The sequence below is a fragment of the Echinops telfairi genome, unplaced genomic scaffold, assembly GCF_000313985.2.
Source record: "Echinops telfairi isolate 266 unplaced genomic scaffold, ASM31398v2 ScPeMD7_5592;HRSCAF=6446, whole genome shotgun sequence".
Lineage (NCBI taxonomy): Eukaryota > Metazoa > Chordata > Mammalia > Afrosoricida > Tenrecidae > Echinops > Echinops telfairi.
The window spans coordinates 41,317,809-41,341,250 of record NW_022109491.1 but is presented as its reverse complement, the minus strand read 5'-3'; the positions used below and the strand labels follow the sequence as shown (position 1 = coordinate 41,341,250).

At 37.2% G+C, this 23,442-nt stretch overlaps 2 protein-coding genes across 3 annotated transcripts in view; one reads left to right on the top strand and one right to left on the bottom strand.

The window, feature by feature from the left end:
- The window catches only part of MACROD2 (mono-ADP ribosylhydrolase 2), a 1,581,126-nt gene that overhangs the window by 1,267,280 nt on the left and 290,404 nt on the right, over positions 1–23,442 (bottom strand). The window lies entirely within an intron of this gene.
- On the top strand, positions 1,178–14,314 carry FLRT3 (fibronectin leucine rich transmembrane protein 3). 2 transcript variants are annotated; one of them, XM_004697820.2, is made up of 3 exons: positions 1,178–1,357; positions 9,158–9,366; positions 10,899–14,314. In XM_004697820.2, the coding sequence occupies exon 3, from the start codon at positions 10,947–10,949 to the stop codon at positions 12,894–12,896; it is 1,950 nt and encodes a 649-aa protein (XP_004697877.1). In that variant the 5' UTR covers positions 1,178–1,357; positions 9,158–9,366; positions 10,899–10,946; the 3' UTR covers positions 12,897–14,314. The 2 variants fall into 2 exon arrangements, with proteins under 2 accessions (XP_004697877.1, XP_045151218.1); XM_045295283.1 differs by having other exon boundaries at positions 9,158–9,911.

The window sequence follows — 23,442 nt, the reverse complement described above, 5'->3', positions numbered from 1 at the left end:
AAAGCATACAGGCAGATAAACTAAATGAAGTTAATGAGAAGACCATTATCAAATACTCCAGAGAAAGATAATTAGGGGGCTTCTTTCAGAAATAAACATTGAAAGAAACTTTTATAAAGGACAAAGGGAAAAGATGTGAACCTCTAAGAATGAAACGAAGAATGATAGTAGTTGAAGTTCATTGTTCTACGAGTAAATATTTAAAGCAAACTCTTGTCTTGGGTTCACCCCCACAATATCAAAAAGTGAAATGCCCTTGCTTAGTGGAAAATTTAAGGGTCCAAAGAGATGATTGACCAAATAGCAGAAAACACAACCTATAAAAAGCATAATTGCCAATAAAAGCCTACTATTCTGTTAATGAGAAACATCAATTTATAATCTTCTTGTCCTCAATTACCCAAAGTTTATTACTAAATCTAAATTAATATAAGAATATTAATCCAAACAAAACCATACCTGAGAGATTCTCCTCTAAGTATGTTTATATCTGAACTCATGTTTGGAGCAATAACAACATATCAGAAGGGAAAACATTCAGTTTAATATATTACAACTTTTTGGAAGGGGTCTTTAATATGGACCACGAGGTGTCCAGTAGGTTTTAAGGAAGATGGATAAAAACAATAGAATATGAAACATTTTCCCTCCCTCTAAGTGAATCAGTTATTTATTTGAACCTGATTTATGCTCATTTGTCAAATAAATATTCACAGTCAGAGTCATGTTCCAAAATATAACATTATTCTAACTAGCCAATGATGAAAAAAAAATCTCATTTTGTTTAACTTCTTTTCAATACAGATAGCCTAAAAATAAAGAGGAACTTTTTTTTCCCCATTTCAGTCTTATAAATATTTTTCTAGCACGCTTGTATTTTTTGCAAGCATGCTCCCATTGCCTTGTAGTAAACTTTAGAAAATGTTGGGATTCCGAGAGGCTGCCGACAAGGCCATTCAAGCCTTGGCAGGCCTGGGGCCTCATTTCGACTTCTCTCGCCCCCTCTAGCGTTGGCATAGCTCATCTGCTTGATTATCCAGTTACCTCACTGAACCAGAGCTTGGCTTAGTCCTGCCCATCTATGACATCACCCACTTCTTCAACCACTGCGAGGTGAAGCTTTAACTTCAGACTTGGAGGTGGGCTGAGTGCAGTAAACTGGAATATTCTCTCGCTCTCACTCCTCAGCGTAGGAGTCACCCGAAGCAGGGCAAGCTCAGCCTGCAGCTGCCGTTGGCTTTGTGTGGACGGGATGCGGAGCTGGCGAGAGGGGGAGGGCTCTGAGTCCAGTTCACAATCAGTGGAATTACAGCTAGAGCGGCAGTGTCTATAGGATTGCTTTTTCTCGTCTTCCTAGGTAAGTGTTTTCCGTCTTTTACCTTTTGATTGTCCCAGAAAGTTTGCTCGGTTACTTTTCTAGGAAGAAATGACTTAGTGCTGTGAGGCATACAAATACAAACGTTTGCTCTGCCACCAGTAGAAGCAATATATGTGCGTGCAAACGAGAAAGGAAAATTTTGAAATTTTATCTATCTATCTATTTAGATATACCCACATGCAAGAAATGTCTTAAAATCTTTCGTGAAAAAAATGTTTGCCTGTTCTCTGCCTTAAGTAGCTACGGTTTGGGAAAAAAAAGCATCATATTATAAAATAAAATAAACACGGTGGAAAGTTAAATGTTAAATATGAGAGTATCAGGCACAATTTTCACAGATAGGAAAGAGATAGCTGTGTTTACTGTATGTGTGGTATGATCACCAATCGCTGTTTTTACAACTGTGAAAGAAAATCAATAATCCCTCAGTTCACGAGTACACAGTATATAGAAAGCAAACATCTTGCTCACAGTCAGCGGAGCTTCTCCTGGCGACTTGCTTACCTATGTTAAAGGATTAACAGCTACACCTAGATTTTAAAACTTGCACTGCTGTCCTGCTTGAGCTGCTTCAAATACTTCAGGCTCTCAAATCTGGACTAGTGAGTATAACCCGGAGGAGGGGGAGGCTCTTCCAAACCATATTCCCTCTCCAGCAGAACGCCTAAATCCATTGCTTGGACAAGTGTAGTATGTGACCAGCATAATAATTGGCAAAGTCTACTCAGAAAAACTGACAAAGCGGAGCCTGGAAGCTATACCCGATGTAATGCAGCAATTTGGGGGTTGGGGTAGGGGAGGAGATTAAAGAGTAAAGAGCCCTCATCAAGGGAGATATGCAAAGCATCCACTTACAATTTATATTAGGAAAAGAATTTAATCGGAATAAAGAAAAGAGCTTTCAAAAAGTATGTAAATGTATCTTCTCAAAAATGTTTTCCCAGTGAATGAAATCTGAGACAAAATGGTTGGCAGAGAGTGCAACAGGCCTGTGGCTTCTCAAGATCTGTGGGATTGGTTTTTAAGTTATTTTATTAGAATTAAAAACAAGACAAGACCCTTTTCAAAGGGTTGTCAATTATGGACTCACGTTTTCTTAATGGTTTAAACAAATAGTTTTTTAAATGTTCTTAATGCATCTGTTTGAAAATGCACACACATATATATCATTAGTCGAAGTAAAACGTGAATAAAACCACTGGAAAAGTGATTCAGCTACAGCAGTGGCTTTCATTTGTCCCTAACAGGATCAGACCACCCTGGGCAGAGGAAACATAAAGAATGAATTTGTCTGTTTTCAGGGATAATCATGTATGCCTACCATGATGATTGATACACATCTCAGTCATGAATAAAGAATAAATTATTCCTTTATAAGTATCACAATGATATTAATATGTCTATGAATACTACTAATAATAGGAGTTTAAAATATAGATATGCCAACTAGTTTGCAAGTGTGCATGTAAACATGCATGCATATATATAGGTACATATACACAAACACACATACATGTATTTAATAGCCTATTTAACTAGGAAAATTACAGGCTTTTAAAATATAGTGTATTGCCAAAACACATTTACGTTCAAGAATCAGCAAAGATATGAGTGAATAAATAAACACCAGAAACCCAATAATATTGTGTTCCTGGATTATTACCTACCAGTTATTAATTGAGGCTTTCATTTCTCTTACCCACTCCTTTTAAAAAATCAATTATGGTTAGGCTCAAAATGCCCCCAATTAAATCCTTCATAAACATTAACATTTGTAAACTACATAATTGGGCAGCAAATAAAGTTTTACAAAGAGAAAAAACAACACAAGAATATTTGCCATAACTGAATGTGGCAGCAAAATAGAAGGTATGTTTCTTTTGCTTTCTTCAAATGTTAATTAAGGAGCCTACAATTCTATCAAAACTTTTCAGAGCTAAATGAAGCGGTGTGAAATACATTTGGTTGAAATCTTGTGGCTGTCAGACTTTGTTAGCAAGCTATTAATTATCTTTACCCCAGCTTCTTCTCTTGACTATCTTGCCCAATCAAATAGAAACTCCAATTATGCTCAGCATCTCCTGCCTAGGGACACAAAACTCTAATGAACACTTCATCTCTCCAGAAGAAAAATACAATTATCAGCTTTTAACATGCAAGTGCACTGTGGAGAGATTTGCTGGTGCATTTCTTGGCCACATACCCTAAAGCTCCCTCCTTTTTATGGTTAATTTTAAACAATGTGAAACTCTACAAAGGTCAACAGCAGAGAACTTGTCTTAGTACACAAATGTCCTTTCTTTTTTTCTTTCTTTCTTTCTTTCTTGGTTCTTGTTCTTATATGCCAGTGTTTCTATCTGAACATCAAAAATGCAATATTTAAATCTGGTCAAGTAAAAGGCTTAGAGTTTCCATTCCAGTTGATCCTAACTTTCCCTCCACCTTCTTAGCTGGGTGGGCCACATAACAAAGAATGTGAATAATTACAAGACCCAGGGCTGACAAGCATTATAATAAAAATCTGAAAATAATATTCAAACCAGTTTATTTTAAAAGGCATTATAAATAATGTTTTAAAGTCACACGAAGACATTCATAAATGATGTTAATGAGAGGAATAAGATTTGATGCATTTTTCAAAAGCTGAAATTTCTTTCCCTTCCTCTTCCCCCTCCTACTCCACCACTTCCCCACCCTGCCCTCAGCCTCCCACCTTTTGCCCCAGAGGCCCTCACTGTTCTTCTCAACGGGAGGCTTTGTTGTAATTAAACCAAAGAAAAAGTGGCCGGCAACTGCCCGTGTCCAATTTGCTGCTCCTGAAAGCAGCATTCTGGTAGAGTACCACCCTCCAGTGGGCAAACACTCGACAGTAAATTTCTCAACAATATGAATCCTCCAAACGGAATTTTCCCTTTGTAGCATAAAAAGAGATATATCTTGGCTCCTTTTCATACATTTCACCATTTCAAAAATTTACTACAGTTCAACACACAGGTTTCTAACATAGAGATTGGTTTTTAATTCTGCCAAAAGAAAAACAAACTTTTCATCCTCTTTGAGTACCCAAATAGGTATGTATTCTTAATCCTTTTTCAGTTTTAAAAGTCTGGTTAAATGTCATACTAAGAAACATTAGTTCTGAAAGCCATTTTTATATTGCATGTAGGAGCAGTTTGTAGAATTCTAATTTGCCTACTGACAAATACTGAGAGATACAGATTTTAAGTAGAAAGGAATGGAATCTATTTTAAGCAAGAGCTAAGCTTCATTTGTTTTGCATATGCATGATCTCTTTCCTAGCCTCAAACTCAAGTGTCAGGAGTGTATTTAAAAAAAAAAAATCCTTAAAGAAGAGAAAGAAATTGCTCTCACTTGATGAGACAATGACAGCTTTTGTTCTTTATTCCTTCACTTACCTGTGCACAAGTTACCTTGGTAACTTTGAAAAGAAAATCTGGACTACATTTAGCTAAACATCATTTTAAAAATGCAATATTAGACTCTCAATTGATCAGTTATGTGTTGTTGATTTTGTTCTTCATCTGGTTTAAATCAATAACAACCCACTATGACATGAAAAAAATCACCAATGTTTTATGCAATTAGCACATTGCTGGGCAAAACAGTAGACTTGAAATAGATGGAAAAATAAGTAGGAAAAATTTAAATCACCTCAACAAAATTGGACTCAATAATATAAAAAATTTTAAAGGAGTCAATTTTACAAAGGGAAAATGTGATTTACCAGACATAAGCATGGCTTTAACTGCAAATTGCTCAAATGTCAGCACAAATTTAAAGCATCCCTCCTCCAACTCTACTTCTCAACTTTGCCATCCCTTAAATTAATATCTTGTTCCTTTTTTTAAAGTTTGACTTTAACGACATGAAAGAAAATGACATTCATTATGGTCAAAGATGAAAGATACCACACCAGTCTGCCTTTTTGTTCAAAGGATGCTCGATTTCACTTTATAAGCCAAAATAAATGCAGCCAAATTATGTTCATTTATCACGAACTTATTGGGGCCAAAAAAAACTAACATAAGTAAAGAAAAGAAAAGCCTTTATTCTCTATTTTCCATAAATGAAACACAACCTTCCTTAGGCTAGAATCTAGCCTGGAAAAACAAATATGAAAAGGCACACTTGCTTCTCTGCCTCTCAGCAAACCCTTCAGACTTCATGACTCTCAAGAGGAGAGTTAGAGGTCCTTCTGCTTGCCTGGCATTAAACAAAAGAATTGGAACTTTCCTGAAATCTGATGATCGTGGAAAATTTAACTACCAGACAGGCTGCTTAGAAAGCATTTTGCTGTCACTGTCAACTAGCCTGATGGACCCCAGTTTTCCCGTTTCATCATCTATGTAGTTTATTTGGGAATCACTTGTTCTTGCAGAGATTTAGCATTCACAGGTTGATCGTGTTGTTGAGTTTTCTGGATGAAATTTAGGACTTCATAAAAAAATAACTTTCCTAGATCATGGTCGCGTAACATCCAATTTACCTAGAAATATTTGAAAACTTGGGTAAATTGCATTAGGCTTCTGTTTTCTCAACCTCAAGATTTTACTTAAAATAATCATGTAATTGACTTAGACTGAAAGTTCTGCATGTCATACTACTTCTAGTTTTAACATTTTAAACAATTTCCAGCACTAAGAAATGATTGTGTGAGGAAAGTCATTGAAAATAAACAACAACAACAAAAAACTCAAAATCGTATATTCATTTTAAGATTAAAAAATTAGTGATTCTTAAACAATCCAAATAAAAATCTGTTTAAATCATGAGTGATAAATAAAGGATTTGGAAATTTGGCAAACATTAACATTTATTAACTATCTCAGCTAAAAGATACTACTAAAACATGAGAAAAATCATATCACTATAAACATTCCCACCTCAAAATTTTTGTAGTAAAACATGAGGGATCATAAAAATATGTAGATTGCTTCAAATTCTTGATTTTATTGAAGTATACGTTTTCCACTTAGGCATAACTTCTGAAATTACTTCAGTTTTCCTCAAACAGCTCCAATGAGAGCACCCTTATCTTTAATATTTTTCTCAGGTAAACTATGGAAATAAATTAGAGACTTGATGATTGCATTATAAATGTAAAAATATTTCTATAAAAGAAAATTAATAGAAGGGACCCTATTAAAATTTTGATTTAACTGTAAGGTGATTATGTTTTTCTTCCTTTTGCCATCATTTAAAGTATATACTTAAGTAAAATTTCTAATAGAAAAATGTTAATGCATTCCATTAAATAACCAGGGTTCCATTTATAATTTTTAAAAAGAAGATATGAGTCTTTTTTTGTTCAGAAGTCATGGCTTCTCTCAAGCCCATGCAGACATAAAGGCTCTAATTTTCACGTTATGGAAACCTGGCCACAGTGTCCATGCCAGGGGGAGGCGTTTTTCTTTTCATCATTCACACTCAACTACAATGTCCGTGTCCTCGTGAAAATAGGGAACCTGCTCAGAGAGGGAGAAGTCTCAGAATAGGGAAAGGATTGCTATTTTCCATGGACAGATCACCATGGTCTTAATATGCCACAAGCAACAAAGCAAAGAAAATGTTTTGCACTGTGGTTCCAACTTTAAAAGGGAAGACTATCAAGCACACTGAAGCAAATATTGAACTGTTTTGAGCTTAATAAAGGGGAAAAGGGCATGGGAGGGAGGGAATCCATAAAGCAAAATCCTCATTCCTGAAACAATGTCCTTCTTGCCAAAGAAACCTGCTTTGGTTTTACCTTACCTGTTATATTTTTACCTTACTTTGACACATAGAAATTGCCGTTTTCCAAGAATTTAAGGTGTTAAGGCTTCCTAGTGATCTCACATTATCACCACTATTAATGGTAAATGTGTGCTGCTCAACAGCAGAGGAGGAAACTTCATAAATACAAAGCAGGAAAACTAAAACAAATTAATCTATCTTCTTTTTCATACCAATTTAGACATTTTTTCCCGTTTCTCTGGGTTAGAAATGTGAACAACAATACATATTCATAGAGCCAAATTTGGTGACATATTTATAGTTCAAATGGAAGCTAGGTGGCAGTTATTTATCTCTGGTTTTTAGGATCATCACCTTGCCCACGTTTAGTCTGAGCTGACTGGGGCATAATCAACAATTTTAAATCCCATGTCAGCATGGAATTGCTGGAACATGACATGTGCTTTGCTATTGGTAACATGTTAAACAGGTTCTCAGTTGTTAATTTCATAATGGAAATAACTTTGTAATTATAATTTCAACAGCATCGTTGTTCCGTTTCACAGACTGAGAAAGCAAAATTTACCAAAAAATATACTATTGAAATTGAACAGTAACGAAGCTCTACAGACAAGACAGTAACACCTCACATTAAATGGTATATTATTTAAGCCTTCCTCTGTGGGTACTTTGCTTATTCACCAGAGACTGCTTGATCCATCTGCTAATTGCTATTTTTGTTTTAAGATGTCAAAATAATCAATTAAATGTACTGGGTATTTTTGGTTTGTTTGTTTCATTCTGCCAATGCAGGTAACCTAAGTGTAAGGTTGCATTGGTATCTAGTGGTAATCTAGACTAAACTAAATTTTCAAAGAGAATCCAAATAACAAAGTTTGACCTCATTTAACATACACTTTCAGCAGAATATTGGAACTCAGGAACAGATGCTATCCTTGTTGGATGCTAGGTAATTACTGGGGAGAAGCAAATTGCAGCTACTTTAGTACTTACTTTTAGGATCAAATAGTTCCTGAAACTTAAACATTCCCTGTATATAGAAAGCACTTGAGTGGGTGATGTTGCAAAACAGAAGCTGACCCGAGCCTCCTCTTCCAGCCCCTCCAAGCAGTCTTTATGTGTATGAAATAATGGTTAAAGAAGTCATCAATAAAATCAACTCATTTCCTTAGTCAAGTCACATCTTTCAGAAATAAAAAGTAAACGGGAGTGTTCCTATTTGAACCTAGAAAGACATGCCCTCTGAGGTTTTGATAGGCTCTCCTCATGGTCATTACAAGGAGGTGGAGGGAAATAGCCTCCTTTTTGTTCCAAATCTAGGTTGTTTAAATTCAATTTGCTAAGAAAAAATTTAAGGGCGTATTCTGAAAAATGAAGAAGGACTTGAAGGTCTATGGCACCGTTTTGGCCGCTAGTCCTCAGAAGCCCCCTGAAGAAGGATGGTCATGGTGCCCAACCTCTGCAATTGGGAAAATCAAGGCAGGCTGGTAGAACGAGAGCAGCGCACATCAAAAGCTTCTAAATTATTTTCAGGTTTTTCAATTGTAGAGTACATGATTTGGTAAAGCCTTGTTCATAAACGTTTTAAAAATTACTGTGGTGTTCCAGGGAAAACCCCTTTCATGCATTTGCTGCTCTATTTGAATTATACTTATTTTGTTGTTCTCGGTTGGTTTAAGTTGTTTTTGAACCATTTGGTCATTTTATAAGGTTTAAAGTAAACATTCAAAGGTAGCTGAATTTGAAATCAGCAAAAGGGTCTTACTATCTCTTGAACGAAGCTTTACTTCTTTTTTAATTCAGAATGACCCTGGCAGTGAATACAGAATGTAAATTTATTGTTTGGTATGATTCCAACTTTGGATCATATTGCATTTATATAGTAAAATGGAAAACATAAAAATAAATAGGTCAAGAAAAATATATTGCTTAAAGAAAGAATTGAAATTAAATCACTATAGGAAAGTTCTATACTGTATTAAAGTTTTTTATGAATAGTTCATTAAAACTTTTTTACTTTCACAGATTTTCAAACCCTGTCTATATTAAGGAAGAGAAGAAACATCGAGGAAATCTAGTGTTTTTGTTTGTTTGTTTGTTCATGAAGAATACCTGCATTAAGTTTTCTTTAACCTCTTAAAAAGGAATACTGTTCTTGCATAACGTGACGACTGCACTAGAGGTTCTGACAAAGCAGCCAGAAGCAAAAGCTGGAAATAGCTATTTCATAGCAGGTAATCATACCTCGGAATGTAGCTACTTTACAAAGTTTTCACTTGGATAATCCTGGATGGGAATAAATGTGGGGAGGGTTGCCTGAAAAACATACTACTGTCCAAGCCTTAGCATCATGACTGGTTTTCTTCATGTGGAGCTGAAGTTACTATCTCTGACCATACTGCACAGATGAGCCAATAAGAATTTCAAAGAGGGCAATTTCCACTAAGGAAATTAAGCTACACAAAAAGAACCTGCACCTAGAAACTTTTATCAGAAAGAAGAAAATAAAACAAACCATAGGAGGCTGTGTGCCCTACATAGGAAAAGGAGGCGGAATTGTTTCTGGCCCCCACTTTAATGAGCTGGCCCACCATGCTGAACTACAGTTGGATGCCCATTGACAACAGTGAGCCTGAGCTGGAGGCGTGTGCAGCATAAGACTACTTGAAAAGCAGTGAAGAGCATTTCCAAGCGTGTATAAGCCCCAGCCCCTCACCAGGAAAATAATACATGTGCATTGGATTTTCACCCACGCAAATTTACTACATCATTCAATAAGGTAGGAAATATATTTAAGTATTTTATTTCCATGCCTGAAATCATAAAGGTGGAGTAATACTTAAAAGTGCCCAAAAGATTATTTATACAATAGTTCAGTATAAACCTTTAATTCTCCAGTCTTGAGGAGAGCTGAATCATGTCCCATCTTTATACCATGAAGAATCATAAATGCATTATAAAAACGTTGTCGTAAGATGGAATATAAAAATTACATGGCTAAAAGACCTTATGCCATGTAGTGTGAGTTTATTTTTTTAAAAAAACAGGGAAAGGAGAAATATGGTAATCAAATTAAATTTTCCACGTAGTTTTGCTGAATGTATTGGTTGCATAATTCCTTCCCTAAAGCAGATGAAAATAAGATTTTAAAATCATTTTCTCCCTAGAAATACATTTTTAAAACTAATATTAACAATAAAAGAAAAGGCATAATATTAATAATCAATACAAATGGTTGTCTTTACTGGGATGCAGAATCTCAAGCAGTGTGTCACAATTTCCAAACGATAATTAATAGACCATGTTTTATTACATACTTCAATATCTGCATTGCCCTTTACTTAACAAACGATTAATCATTATATCTAAATATAACAAATTATATTCCTATGACTGCCAATTCATTGCAAGTACAAAGACAATTTAGAAATTGAATTAGCTTAGTCAGTGGTTGACTACAACATTGATATAAGATATAATTAAAATGCTTTAGCATACTCAAACTAACATTATAATAAATGGTTCAAAATCAAATGGGTTGTGGACATGACACTCCTTACTGTAATACCAGAAACATTTGAAGTAATGAGCTGATATCATTGTTAGCTAGAGTATACCCTAAATAACCAAAATTAAATAGAAATTCTAAAATGTTTTAGTGATTAGAGATAGATGATTGTACTTTCTGTGGCTGTTTTAAATACTATTTTCTGTATCCTAGTCTGATAATTTTTTGTCTTTTTCTATTTGGTTTGCTCCATTTTAGGACTCAGAGGTAACAGAACCTTGGATAAAGAGCTCAACACTGCTGACCATGATCAGCACAGCCTGGAGCATCTTCCTCATGGGGACTAAAATTGGGCTGTTCCTTCAGATGGCACCTCTATCAGTCATGGCTAAGTCCTGTCCTTCTGTATGTCGCTGCGATGCAGGTTTCATTTACTGTAACGATCGCTTTCTGACATCCATCCCAACTGGAATACCAGAGGATGCTACAACTCTCTACCTTCAGAACAACCAAATAAATAATGCTGGGATTCCCTCGGATTTGAAAAACTTGCAGAAAGTAGAAAGAATATACCTATACCACAACAGTTTAGATGAATTTCCTATCAATCTCCCAAAGTACGTGAAAGAGCTACATTTGCAAGAAAATAACATACGGGCGATCACTTATGATTCACTTTCCAAAATTCCATATCTGGAAGAATTGCATTTAGATGATAACTCTGTCTCTGCTGTTAGCATTGAAGAGGGGGCGTTCCGAGAGAGCAACTATCTCCGACTGCTTTTCCTGTCCCGTAACCACCTCAGCACAATCCCCTGGGGTTTGCCCAGGACCATAGAAGAGCTACGCTTGGATGATAATCGTATCTCCACTATTTCATCACCATCTCTTCAAGGCCTTACAAGCCTTAAACGTTTGGTGTTAGATGGAAACCTGTTGAACAACCATGGCTTGGGTGACAAAGTTTTCTTCAACCTGGTCAACTTAACAGAATTGTCACTTGTGCGAAATTCCCTGACTGCTGCGCCAATAAACCTTCCAGGTACAAACCTGAGAAAGCTTTATCTTCAAGATAATCACATCAGTCGGGTGCCCTCAAATGCTTTTGCTTATCTGAGGCAGCTCTATCGGCTTGATATGTCCAATAATAATCTAAGCAATTTACCTCAGGGTGTCTTTGATGATTTGGACAATATAACCCAACTAATTCTTCGTAACAATCCTTGGTACTGTGGCTGTAAGATGAAATGGGTACGTGACTGGTTACAGTCACTCCCTGTGAAGGTCAACGTGCGTGGACTCATGTGCCAAGCTCCAGAAAAAGTCCGAGGGATGGCTATCAAGGACCTTAGCACAGAACTGTTTGATTGTAAAGACAGTGAGCATGTAAGTACCATTCAGGTCATCACTGTGATGCCCAACACAGGGTATCCTGCTCAAGGACAGTGGCCAGCACCAGTGACCAAACAGCCAGACATTAAGAATCCCAAGTTGGTTAAAGATCAGCGAACCACAGGGAGTCCAGCAAGAAAAACACTTACAATTACTGTGAAATCTGTCACCTCTGAGACAATTCATATTTCTTGGAAACTTATCCTACCCATGACTGCTTTAAGACTCAGCTGGCTCAAACTGGGTCACAGCCCAGCCTTTGGATCTATAACAGAAACAATTGTAACCGGGGATCGTAGTGAATATTTGATCACAGCCCTGGAGCCTGATTCACCCTACCGAATATGCATGGTTCCCATGGAAACCAGTAACCTCTACCTATTTGATGAAACTCCCGTTTGCATTGAGGCGGAAACTGCACCCCTTCGAATGTATAACCCTACAACTACCCTCAATCGGGAGCAAGAGAAAGAACCTTACAAAAACCCCAATTTACCTTTGGCTGCCATCATCGGTGGGGCAGTGGCCCTGGTGACTCTTGCCTTACTCGCTTTAGTATGCTGGTACGTTCATAGGAATGGCTCCCTTTTCTCAAGGAACTGCGCATACAGCAAAGGGAGGAGGAGAAAGGACGACTATGCGGAAGCTGGCACTAAGAAAGACAACTCTATCCTGGAAATCAGGGAGACTTCTTTTCAGATGTTGCCAATAAGCAATGAACCGATTTCAAAAGAGGAGTTTGTAATACACACCATATTTCCTCCTAATGGAATGAATCTGTACAAAAACAATCACAGCGAAAGCAGCAGTAACCGAAGCTACAGAGACAGCGGTATTCCAGACTCGGACCACTCGCACTCGTGATGCTCACGGACTCATGGCAGACTGTTAGTTTTTATAAACCTGAGGGAGGGAGGTGGTGGTAGGATCCCTGCAACACTGCAAAACACTGGTAAAAGAGACTGAAAAAAAAAAAGCAATGTACTGTACATTTGCCATATAATTTATATTTAAGAACTTTTTATTAAAAGTTTCAAATTTCAGGTTACTGCTGCGATTGTAGTAGTGGAGATACCTGAAGACAATTATATATTTTAGTATTTTTTAGTAATTTGTACTGTATTTTCCTTGCAAATATTGAGGTTACAGACTATTTACTTTTGTGTTCTACTGAGTAAGAAGACTTGTTGACTGTGAAAGTGAATTTTCTTGCTGTGTTGAACAATCAGGACTGCGTTCACTTGAGATCCTTGTAGTATAAGCACAGGCCATTTTTCACTTTGGTATTAATAAAATGTAAAAACAAAAAACAAAATAATAAAACAGCTGAATGAGTTAAAATAAAATTCAAAAATAGTTATAAGAATATTGTTCAAATTATTAAATTTGTATTATCCCAGTGGTATTCAAGAAATCAATCTATGTGAAGTAATGGGCAATAATATCAAACTTGCTGCATCTCTCCATTTTTGTTTTAGGCAAATTAAAAATCCTTTAAAAGTAAGCATCATTTCTGAATTGACTATATCAGTTGGCATAAAAGGAAGATGAAGTCTGTTGCTAGAATCAGTGTTGAGAAAATTGGGAATGAAGGTGAGCCTCCAAGCTCAGGAGAGAAACGTCTACTTGGGAAACATGAAAACTTTGACTTGTAGAGTGTAGTGGTCACAAATACCAGAATTGCATTTTGGTTTTACTTTTACCATTGGATTTTGGAGAAAAAAATAATTCTCAACATATAATTGATAGTGTATGACGTTTTTATCCTAAAGCATGTCAAATAGAAAAATTATACATACTAAAACAGTTGCATAACTATAAGCAATTTTCTTCAACAGTCCAGAGAACATCATACTTTGAATTGTTGAGACTTTAAAAAGTAAAACACATACTAAAATTTAAATGTAGATCTGGTATAGGTGAGCTATTTTGACACTGTACATAATCTTCAATTTACTTTCACAATGGTCCAAAAAACTGCCCATTACTGCCACAGATTTCCAGATAATACATATGAACTTGAAATGTAACCTTTTTTCTAGCTTCTGACTGAATTGTGAGCTATCACTTGTTTAAAAATCTCATCACTTTTCTGTTGCCATTATTATTTTGTTTTTTTTCAACAAAAAAACCAAAGTGCATTGTACGCCCTTTGGCCAGTCTTGTATGTGCCTTGATCCAATGCTACATGTATTCAGCTTTTAAAATTTGACAAATTTTTCATACTTCCTTAAATATGAAAAATTATGGTCTTATTGCTGAATAAAACTTTTTAAAAAGTACAGAATAATTGTGCTTGCTCTTTCAGGATTATGTTACTGTCACTAAAGTAGCAAATTTTCCAGCACCCCCATATATTTTTCTAGACATAAAAATAAAAGTTGGATACAAATAAAAAAGTGCAATACCTTGAGGTTACATATCTTCAGAGTTCAGTGTTCCATGTAAAAAACCATTTCCCTACCATTTTTTTCAAGTACTCATATTTTACTATTTTCTTTAGGAGAAAACTTCAGAAGCAGCTTGATGTTGCCCTGTACATACACTGGTGCCACTGCCCTTAATACAACTTTGTATAGGGTGGTCTTTGAAAAACAAACATTTAAAAAATAGCTTTTTAGTGCTATAAGTTATCCTCTGAGGATCTAAAACCTCAGACCCACTACTTACTCTGTGTGTACTTAAAACAAATCGCTTGACCCTCAGAGTTGTTACTTTAGAAAATGGGGGGATTAATTCTACCCACCTCGCAGGGTTGTAGTGAGGATTAAATGAGAAGATTTACTTGGACTCTACAATCCCCACAATGTCAGTCATGCCTTCCCAGAGGCTCGTTCAATGCCGCTGCTTCTACCACTCCAGTGACAAATTCATACAACTGACTGTGAAACTTCACTGTTTGTCATCTTCCAGTTGTCTACCAACAATTTCATTTTGACTTCCTTTTATGGAGCAGTGTTCCCTACAAATAATTTAAAGACAAATGTGAATACTGTTAAATAGAGTGAATGTTTCTGAAGGAAGTTTTGACCTCGCTTCTAGTAGTTTTACATTGTTTAGATAGAATTCTCTCAGAAGTCACAGAAAAAGTAGGGTGATTGGCTGATTCCATTAAGTCCTAGAAAACTGAGATTATAAAATGCCACAAACCAAGACATTGTGTTAACTATGTTTCCATTTGTTTACTTTTCATGAACAAACAAAAGATTAGGTTCTAATACTTGTCTTTGATTATCTTTACATGGGATAAATCTAAAATATGCTTTCTACCAGCAAACACACAGGGCACGCAACAAGTGGGATAAACGTTTGTTCTGTACTTGGGCTCTTTAGGAAATCCAAATGCTTTCCTAGGAGAAAGTAAGAGGACTTCAACACATTTGTGGAAAATCTTCACTATCTTTTCATTCCATTTCCCACAAACTCTTTGAAGTGCCTGCCCCTGTATGTCTGCACACGTGACCCTTGAACCACACAAGTTTCAACTGCTCAAGCCCACTTATATAGAGAATTACAGTGAACCCTCGTTTATCGCGGTTAATCGGTTCTAGACCCTACCGTGATAAATGAAATTCCGCGAAGTAGGATTCCTTATTTGTAAATCAAATATTTTCGTAGTTCGAGCATAGAGGACATGAAAAAACACCCTCTAGTCACCATTACACTCGTATTACCCAATTTATTAAACGAAAAAGGGAAAATACAGTAAAATATTTTGGACATTACAATTATCATTTATTATTTATTATATTATTTATGGCATCAATCGTGTACAGTATGAGCCAATCAGTGGCAGTAATGACAGAGCATGCGCTGTTACGCAAAAACCGCGATAGAGTGAAGCCGCGGAAGTCGAAGCGCGAACTGGCGAGGGTTCACTGTAATTATTTTTGTACAAGACATGCTACACTGATAATCTCTGAGTTAGCAGTTCATCTTTAGTAAATTGTGTTTGGCAGGGAAAAAAAGATCTCTTGCTGTTTTACATCCTGCTTAGTGCAATATGGTCTGTGTAGGCAGGACAAAAGTGATCTCTTGCATATTTGACATTCTACATAGAGCAATACTGGTAACCTTGATCGCCACAAGTGATGCTGAAGAAACAGCCAAGACGCTGAGACAAGTCATGATGTCATCCAAAGTTGAGTTGCTTGCTATGTATCATAAACTCATGCCTGCAACTGCACCTCCCCATCATTTCAAAGTAGATGGATTCATCTTAAGGACTATTATGCTGGGGGCACTGTGGGGGAGGTAAGCCACTGCTTCAGTTATGCCAGTAGGCTTGAAACCCTGGAATCTTTGTGGAATACCTTTCTGTCTCATGAAATGCAGCATGTATATGGGTACATATATAGCACATACACAGAATGTGTGTTTACTTCAGGTGTACAGTAGGCCATTAGTTAAGCTCTTAGTCAGAAATTATACTCAGATGTTTGAATGTGTGGAGATTGGGACCGCTAATTCCTGTATTATTCAAGGAATTAGTATATGTGTAGTATGTATGTATAGATGTGTGTGTACAAACCACTGCCATGGAGCGAATTACAGGACAGAATAGAACTGCCTCTTTCGGTTTCTGAGACTTGAAGTCTGCAGGAGCAAAAAGCTTCATCTTTCTCCCACGAAGTGGCTGGTAGATTCAAACTGTTAACAGCTCAATATGTAACCCGCTCTGCCACCAGAGTTCCAGATGAGAGAGAGAGTGAGAGACCGGGTTAACTCAGCTAAGTAAAAAGTGCTCAGCTACTAAATAAAAAGTTGGCAGTTCAAACCCACCGGGCTTAGAAGAAAGATAGAGTTACCTGCTTCTGTAAAGAGGTCCATTGCTGCTGAGTTCATTCTGACTGGCCTTGTAAACCCTGTGGGACAGTTTCGCTTTGTCATGGAGGTTGCTAAGTCAGAATCCACAGCAAACCAAAGGCACTGCCATTGAATCAATGCTGACTCAAGGTGCCCCTTATAGGAGAGGATAAAACCGCCTCTGTGAGTTTCCAAGACGAATTGTTTAAGGATGTAGAAAGCCTCATTTCCCAGTGAGCTGCTGGTGGTTTTAAACTGCTGAGTATTGGAAGTGCATAAATGCCAAACCACTAAGCCACTGGGGCAGGTGATAATTAATGGGTTATAGTTATATAGTTACATATACATATGTGTGTGCGTGTGTGTATATACCTATTTATAAATGTTTACAATTTTTACTGAGGAAACAAAACTCTAAAAAAAATAGGAGTAGAGAAAATGAAAGGAGGAAGAATCCAATCCTGAGCATATAACATAGATCTAACAAGAATATAACCGAGGAAGTTACAAAAAGAGGGGGCAGAGAATTACTCCCTTACTGAATGTTTCACAAAAAAAGGGGGAAGTGAATGTTTCACAAAAAATTGTGTTTTTGATGCAGCGACTTGTGACTATAATAAATCACTGCACGTATAACCGTGTTCCCTATTAAAACAAGACTGTGCTTCATCTTTCAGCAAGGTCGACTTATTGAAAGTATTCCTGTGTGCCAAAGGACCTGCTGCCAGTTTTCGAGCTGTAAGCCAACACGACCGTTTTCATGAAGAATCCAGAGACCTACATGCTCTAAAGTACCTGAAGCTGGGGTGTTTAAGGAACCAATCCACAACTGGATTTACTTCAATACTAGTTTATCTGTTGCTGAAAACTGTAATGGGATTTATCATTTTAATTCCTTTCTCCTACTTAGTATGATTAGCAAACCTTAATTTGAAATAACCTTATAATTTACAACTACTATGTTCTTGTTTGGTTTTGGTTGAACTTTCAGTTTAAAAAATGAAAAACTCTGGTTCCTTGAGGCTTCCTCACCCCCTGCTATCTGGACCCCAGTATTGCTTCTCAATTCACACTAGACCGGAACATATACACAGGTAAAGAAAAGAGATGGTGGCTTACGACACATGGAATCCAGGAACAGGAGTGGGAATAGCAATGCCATAAGGGTAGGGAGGAAGGGGAGGAGGGGAAGGGAGAAAATGGGAAGCGATCACAATGATCGACATATTACCATATACCCATCTCCAGGGGGAAAGAACAACAGAAAACATGGGGGAAGGGAGACAGTGGTTGGTGTAAGATACGAAAATAATAATTTTTAATCTACCAACAGGGTATGGGGCGGGGAGGGAGGGAAGAGGGGGAAAATGAGCTGATACCCAGGGTTCAATAGAAAGTAGATGTCTTGAAATGAATGAAGGCAACATATGTACAAACATGCCTGAGGCAATCAATGTATGGATTGTAACAAGAGTTGTAAGAGTCTCCAATAAAATGATACTTTTTAAAAACTGGCTATTATAAAACCTATACAATATTGTAGGGGGGAACATAATTTGTTACAAAGTTTTTTTAATAAATCATTTTATTGGGGGCTCTTACAGTTCTTATCATTACAGTATTTTAAGTGCTATAATACTCTAATAATTCTGAACAGGAATTATATTTTATTTGGCATCAGCTTGGTTAATTTTATGGTATTCTTAATTCATGATATATAAACTAAGATCATTTTAAGCTAATAAACATATTTGGCATCTTAAAAAAATGAAAAGCAAAACTCATGTTGTTCACTTACCACATAACTTCACAGTTCTCTGCAAATTACCTTAAACCAATGATTTTTACTGTATGGCTTCTTTGGGTTACATAGCAGAGGCCTTGCCTTTAACAAGTGTGATTTCTAGAAGCTGTCTGGTATAAACACAGTATCTAATAATGGTTTACTGATAACCACAGTATGGAGGAAGAGGCAAGTATACCTGTTTGAATAGATGAAGAAAAACTTCAGGAAGGGAGTAAAATTAGTACTAGATATTGAAGGATAAGAAGGGATTTAAAAGTGAGCAGAAGAAAGGCAGCATAGGCCAGGAAGAGGAAGTGGTGAACAAAACCATAGACATAGGAAAAAGGGGCAACTTTTTCTTCCTTGCTTCAGTCAGAATCACATGAAAAGGCCCTTATCAAGATGACCACAGCTCAATATACACCTTCGACATTACCGTCTCCCAGATTTTAAAAAAATTCCAAAGGTGATCCCCATATCCCTTTGGGTGGAGGCCCACTGACTCCAGACGTGATTTGGTCCAGCTGAAGTCTGTCTGGGTCCATGAAGGAGATAAGCCTGAAAAATGCTTTCTATCTTGTGTTTTGTAGTATCATGGATTCTGAGCTGAAAAGTCAGTAAGATATTCTTTGGCAATAGTTTCTGATCAGTGCACTTGAGGAACTCTCTATAGTAATAAGAATGCTGAATGGCAGAAGTGGAAAAATTGATGGCAAGGAGATCATTTTGATCAGTGGCTCGACCCTTTGGGGGTTGAATGACCCTTTCACAGGGGTTGCCTGATTCATAAAGGTAGCAAAATTACAGTGATGAAGTAGCAATGAAAATCATTTTATGGTGGAGGTTACCACAACATGAGGAACAGTATTAAAGGGTCGCAGCATTAGGAAGGTTGAGAACCATGGATTTAAATGGTCATGCAATTTTCCATGCAAGAGCAAACTAGGGTTTGTGGAATGGAGTGGAGAGTTCAGGAAGAGGAGGAAGTCCAACTCCAGAGACAAGGCTGTGGTAGGGTTTCTAGGAATTAAAAACTGAGGAAAGGGCGAGTTAACAAGGATATAGATTTTCATGAAAGTGTCAGGGAGACCACTAGGTTTCAGATTTTTGTACATATTGTACACAATAGATCGCTAAATGTACAGTACAGGTTTGCAGCTGCTAATTATTAATGGGTCTTCCACCTTGCAAAGTGATTTACTTGCAAGATAAATTTTAATGTCTCCTTAGACTCAAAATTTGTGTTTATTAACCCTTTGGAAGTGTCTTTTAGGAAGATGGGGATGCAAGTATCACCTGAGTGTTTAACCATTTGTGCCAGAGTGCATTTAAGCCAGAGTACTTCTTTGAGAAAATAGAGCTTGCTTGGTCATGAGGAAGAAAAGGAAGGTAAAAAGGACTGAATATCAAAAAAGGATATTTATTGATCTCAGGAATAAGTTGGGCTGTACAGAAATGAATTTGCATCGAGAGAAGGCAATATATTTAAAAGGAAAGGGGAAATTTTAAATGCACAAGAGATGAGGTCAAAGTCATGGCTATAATTTTAAAGTGACTGAGAGACTACCATTTAGAGGGGTCAACATCAAGGCAGACCAAGTCATTGAGATGAATGGAAAAGATTGAGAGGAAAGAAAGGTAAGATGGGTCCCTAAGTATAAAAGGTAAATATCCAAATGATAAAGAGGAGAGAGAAGATGATGGAATTGGATGGAGTGGATGTAAAACATGAACTTAGAAAGGTTTTAAGTAATGGTGACAAAAATATAGAAAGAAAATGATCTTCTAAGTCTGGAGAAAATAGCTTTGAGACACTACTGATATTCCTCACCTTTTCCCTACCCTAGTTTTATCATTACTGGTGATAGAAGAAAGGGAAGATGTCATTTTTAGGGAATAAATATCAATAAGGTAAAGGTAGTGGGGAAAATGCCAATCACAATAAGGGATTGTAACCCAACAGAAAGGATTACTATGGTCCCAGTTAGGACATGGCCTAGAAGGAAGTTCCTGCTCTTGGAAAATGAAACAGAGTAAAGTCTACATTCATAAAGAATAAGAATCAGTCAGCACAAAGTGATCTATGATGTAGAGGTCAGACATCCTCCATCCTCCAACTTCTCCACCTTTTCTGAATCATTCACCCCCACTCAGCACTCAACTGGGTTCGAGAATTTGCTGCAATATTTACACAGAACTCAAAGACCATAATCTCAGTTATGTGTTTATCTGGAGTAAATCTGGAGTAAAATTGCCCTTGTGGGTGTCTGAGGCTATAAATCTTTATAGGAGTAGGAAGCCTCATCTTCCTCCCTCCCTCTCTCCCTCCCACCAACTTTGTCATTAGCAGCCCAATTGGGCCACCGGTGCTCATTATGTAAACAAAAACCAAACCAAACACATTGCCATCAAGTTGAATCCAACTTATAGCAACCATATAGGACAGAGTAGAACTGCACTTATAGGTGTCTGAGACTGTAATTCTTTATGGGTCTGGAAAGTTTTGTTTTCTCTAGCAGACTGGCTGGTGGTTTTGAACTGCTGACCTTGTGGTTAATAGTCCCTCTATATAGGCAAACTCCTTTTCAAGTGTCCCTCCCAGAAAGACCACAAACAGACCCATTTCCTCAGTGGATCATTAGTCATACAATCTTACTGGGTAATTTTATACACTACTTTTCTTTGTCTCTCTCTCTCTCTCTCTCACACACACACACACACACACACACACACACACACAAACAGAAATAAAACAACACGCACAAATAAACAAACATGCAAAAACAATCAAACTTAGGAAAACAAACCAATAACATGCACCCCCGCTGCCTAACCAATCATTTCTGGCAGAATTACAAACGCAAGGAATGAAAGGCTGTATCAAAGAGGAACTGGAAACACAGGGAATCTAGGGCAGATGATCCCTTCAGGACCAGTGCTGAGAGTGGCGACACTGGGTGGGAGGGTGGAGGGAGGGTGAGTTGGAAAGGGGGAACCGATGACAAGGATCTACATGTGACCTCCTCCCTGGGGGACAGACAACAGAAAAGTGGGTGAAGGGAGACAACAGACAGGGCAAGATATGACAAAATAATAATTTATAAATTGTCAAGGGTTCACGAGGGAGTGGGGAGGGGGGAGGAAGGGGAAAAAAATGAGGAGCTGATGCCAGGGGCTTAGGTGGAGAGCAAATGTTCTGAGAATGATGAGGGCAATGAATGTACAAATGTGCTTTACACAATTGATGTATTATGGATTGTGATAAGAGCTGTATGAGCCCCTAATAAACCAATTGTAAATAAATAAATAAGAGAAACTGCACTCACTACTAGAAAGGGAGGTGAAGCCGAAAAGGGAAGCAGGGAAAGGCAATGCACCCTGGGCTCCATGACAAGACTGCAGTCTACAAAGCATTGTGACCCTGAGAGACTTTAAAAAACCCCGAATCTAAAAACTATACACATTCTGGACAGATGAAAGAAAAAGAACTAGAAAGATTAATGTCACTTTTTTGTCTATCCTTTGAGCATCGAAACAAAATTAAATCGATCTTCAGTTCAAAATATGCACTGAAGATGTCTTTCCACACATAGAAACTTCTCACAGCCTCCCCACAAGTACCATAGAAGTCTGAGTGTACAGATAGCAGGTCTCATTTTTCACTCCTTCTGCTCCCTCCTGCCATCTCATTATTGTATAGTATATGGGTGAAATAAATTTATAAGTGAACTTTAGGGCTTCCTTGAAAGTTTATTTATTTCTTTAAAAAGAGGTTTCAAAAGGAAGCCTGCAGCCACAGGGTAAGGGACTTGGGGATAATAGGACCATACAGACATTGTGTGTACACATAAAAGCAGTGCTTCTGTATTAGTGCCAGCTGGAGAGAATGGAGTGGGGGCAGCCTAAGCAATTACTAGCCAAAGTAATTATCCTCCTGAATGTACGTTGGGGCTCTGGTAATTGTGACATTACAAAGCTCAGGCTATTTCATAACAATACTCCATTTAAAAGCATGGAATCACTACTAGAACTACACAGTAGAATGCCTCACATAGGGCTACCAAGATTAATGCATGAGCCCACTAAAGAATAGGTACAAAGGATTTATAGCAAAATGGTCCCTCTTTAAAATATATTCCATACACATTAACCAAGTCTATGACATACAGTGAGCGTAATAATATCTGGTGACTCTGCTGCTGCTGTTTCTGATCTACCTTTTGTTGAGAGCTTTCTTTACCAAGGACAATGCTAAGTGTTTATATATATATATAGATACACACACAAGTGTTTATATATATAAACACTTATTTTATATATATATAAATAAAATCTCATTTAATTTCCATGATAACTTTATAGATGAAAATTATTATCCTTATTTTTCAAATCGGGAAAATAAGGTCATGGGTAACCCAGGAAATTTATTTATTGAATATTCATTATTCAGTGGATACCTAATCAAGAAGTGTGGTTGGGACTGGGAATACAGCAGTGAGCCAAAAAAGGCATGGGGCTTAGAGTTGGCAGAGGGCAGGGATTCAGAGAGTACACAGAAAACAAATGGTTACAAAGTAATACACTGTACCGCAACAGAGAAAAACACTGCTATCAGCAAGTTTGATGGGTGGACCATTTAGACTGTGTAGTCAGGGAATACCTAAAACCTGAGGGGAAAATGGTCTTTAACATGTGAAGAGTGGGTTGAAGGAAGTTCTGAACATGGGCAAGAGAATGTGCTAAAGTTCCAGATAGGAAAGAAAGTTAGTTCACTTAAGGATTGGAAGACGGGTTTGTGCTCAGTGAATAAGACAAGTG

Bases quoted from the DNA above. Each gene is read 5' to 3' on its own strand.
- FLRT3 (XM_004697820.2), top strand. From the start codon at position 10,947: ATGATCAGCACAGCCTGGAGCATCTTCCTCATGGGGACTAAAATTGGG.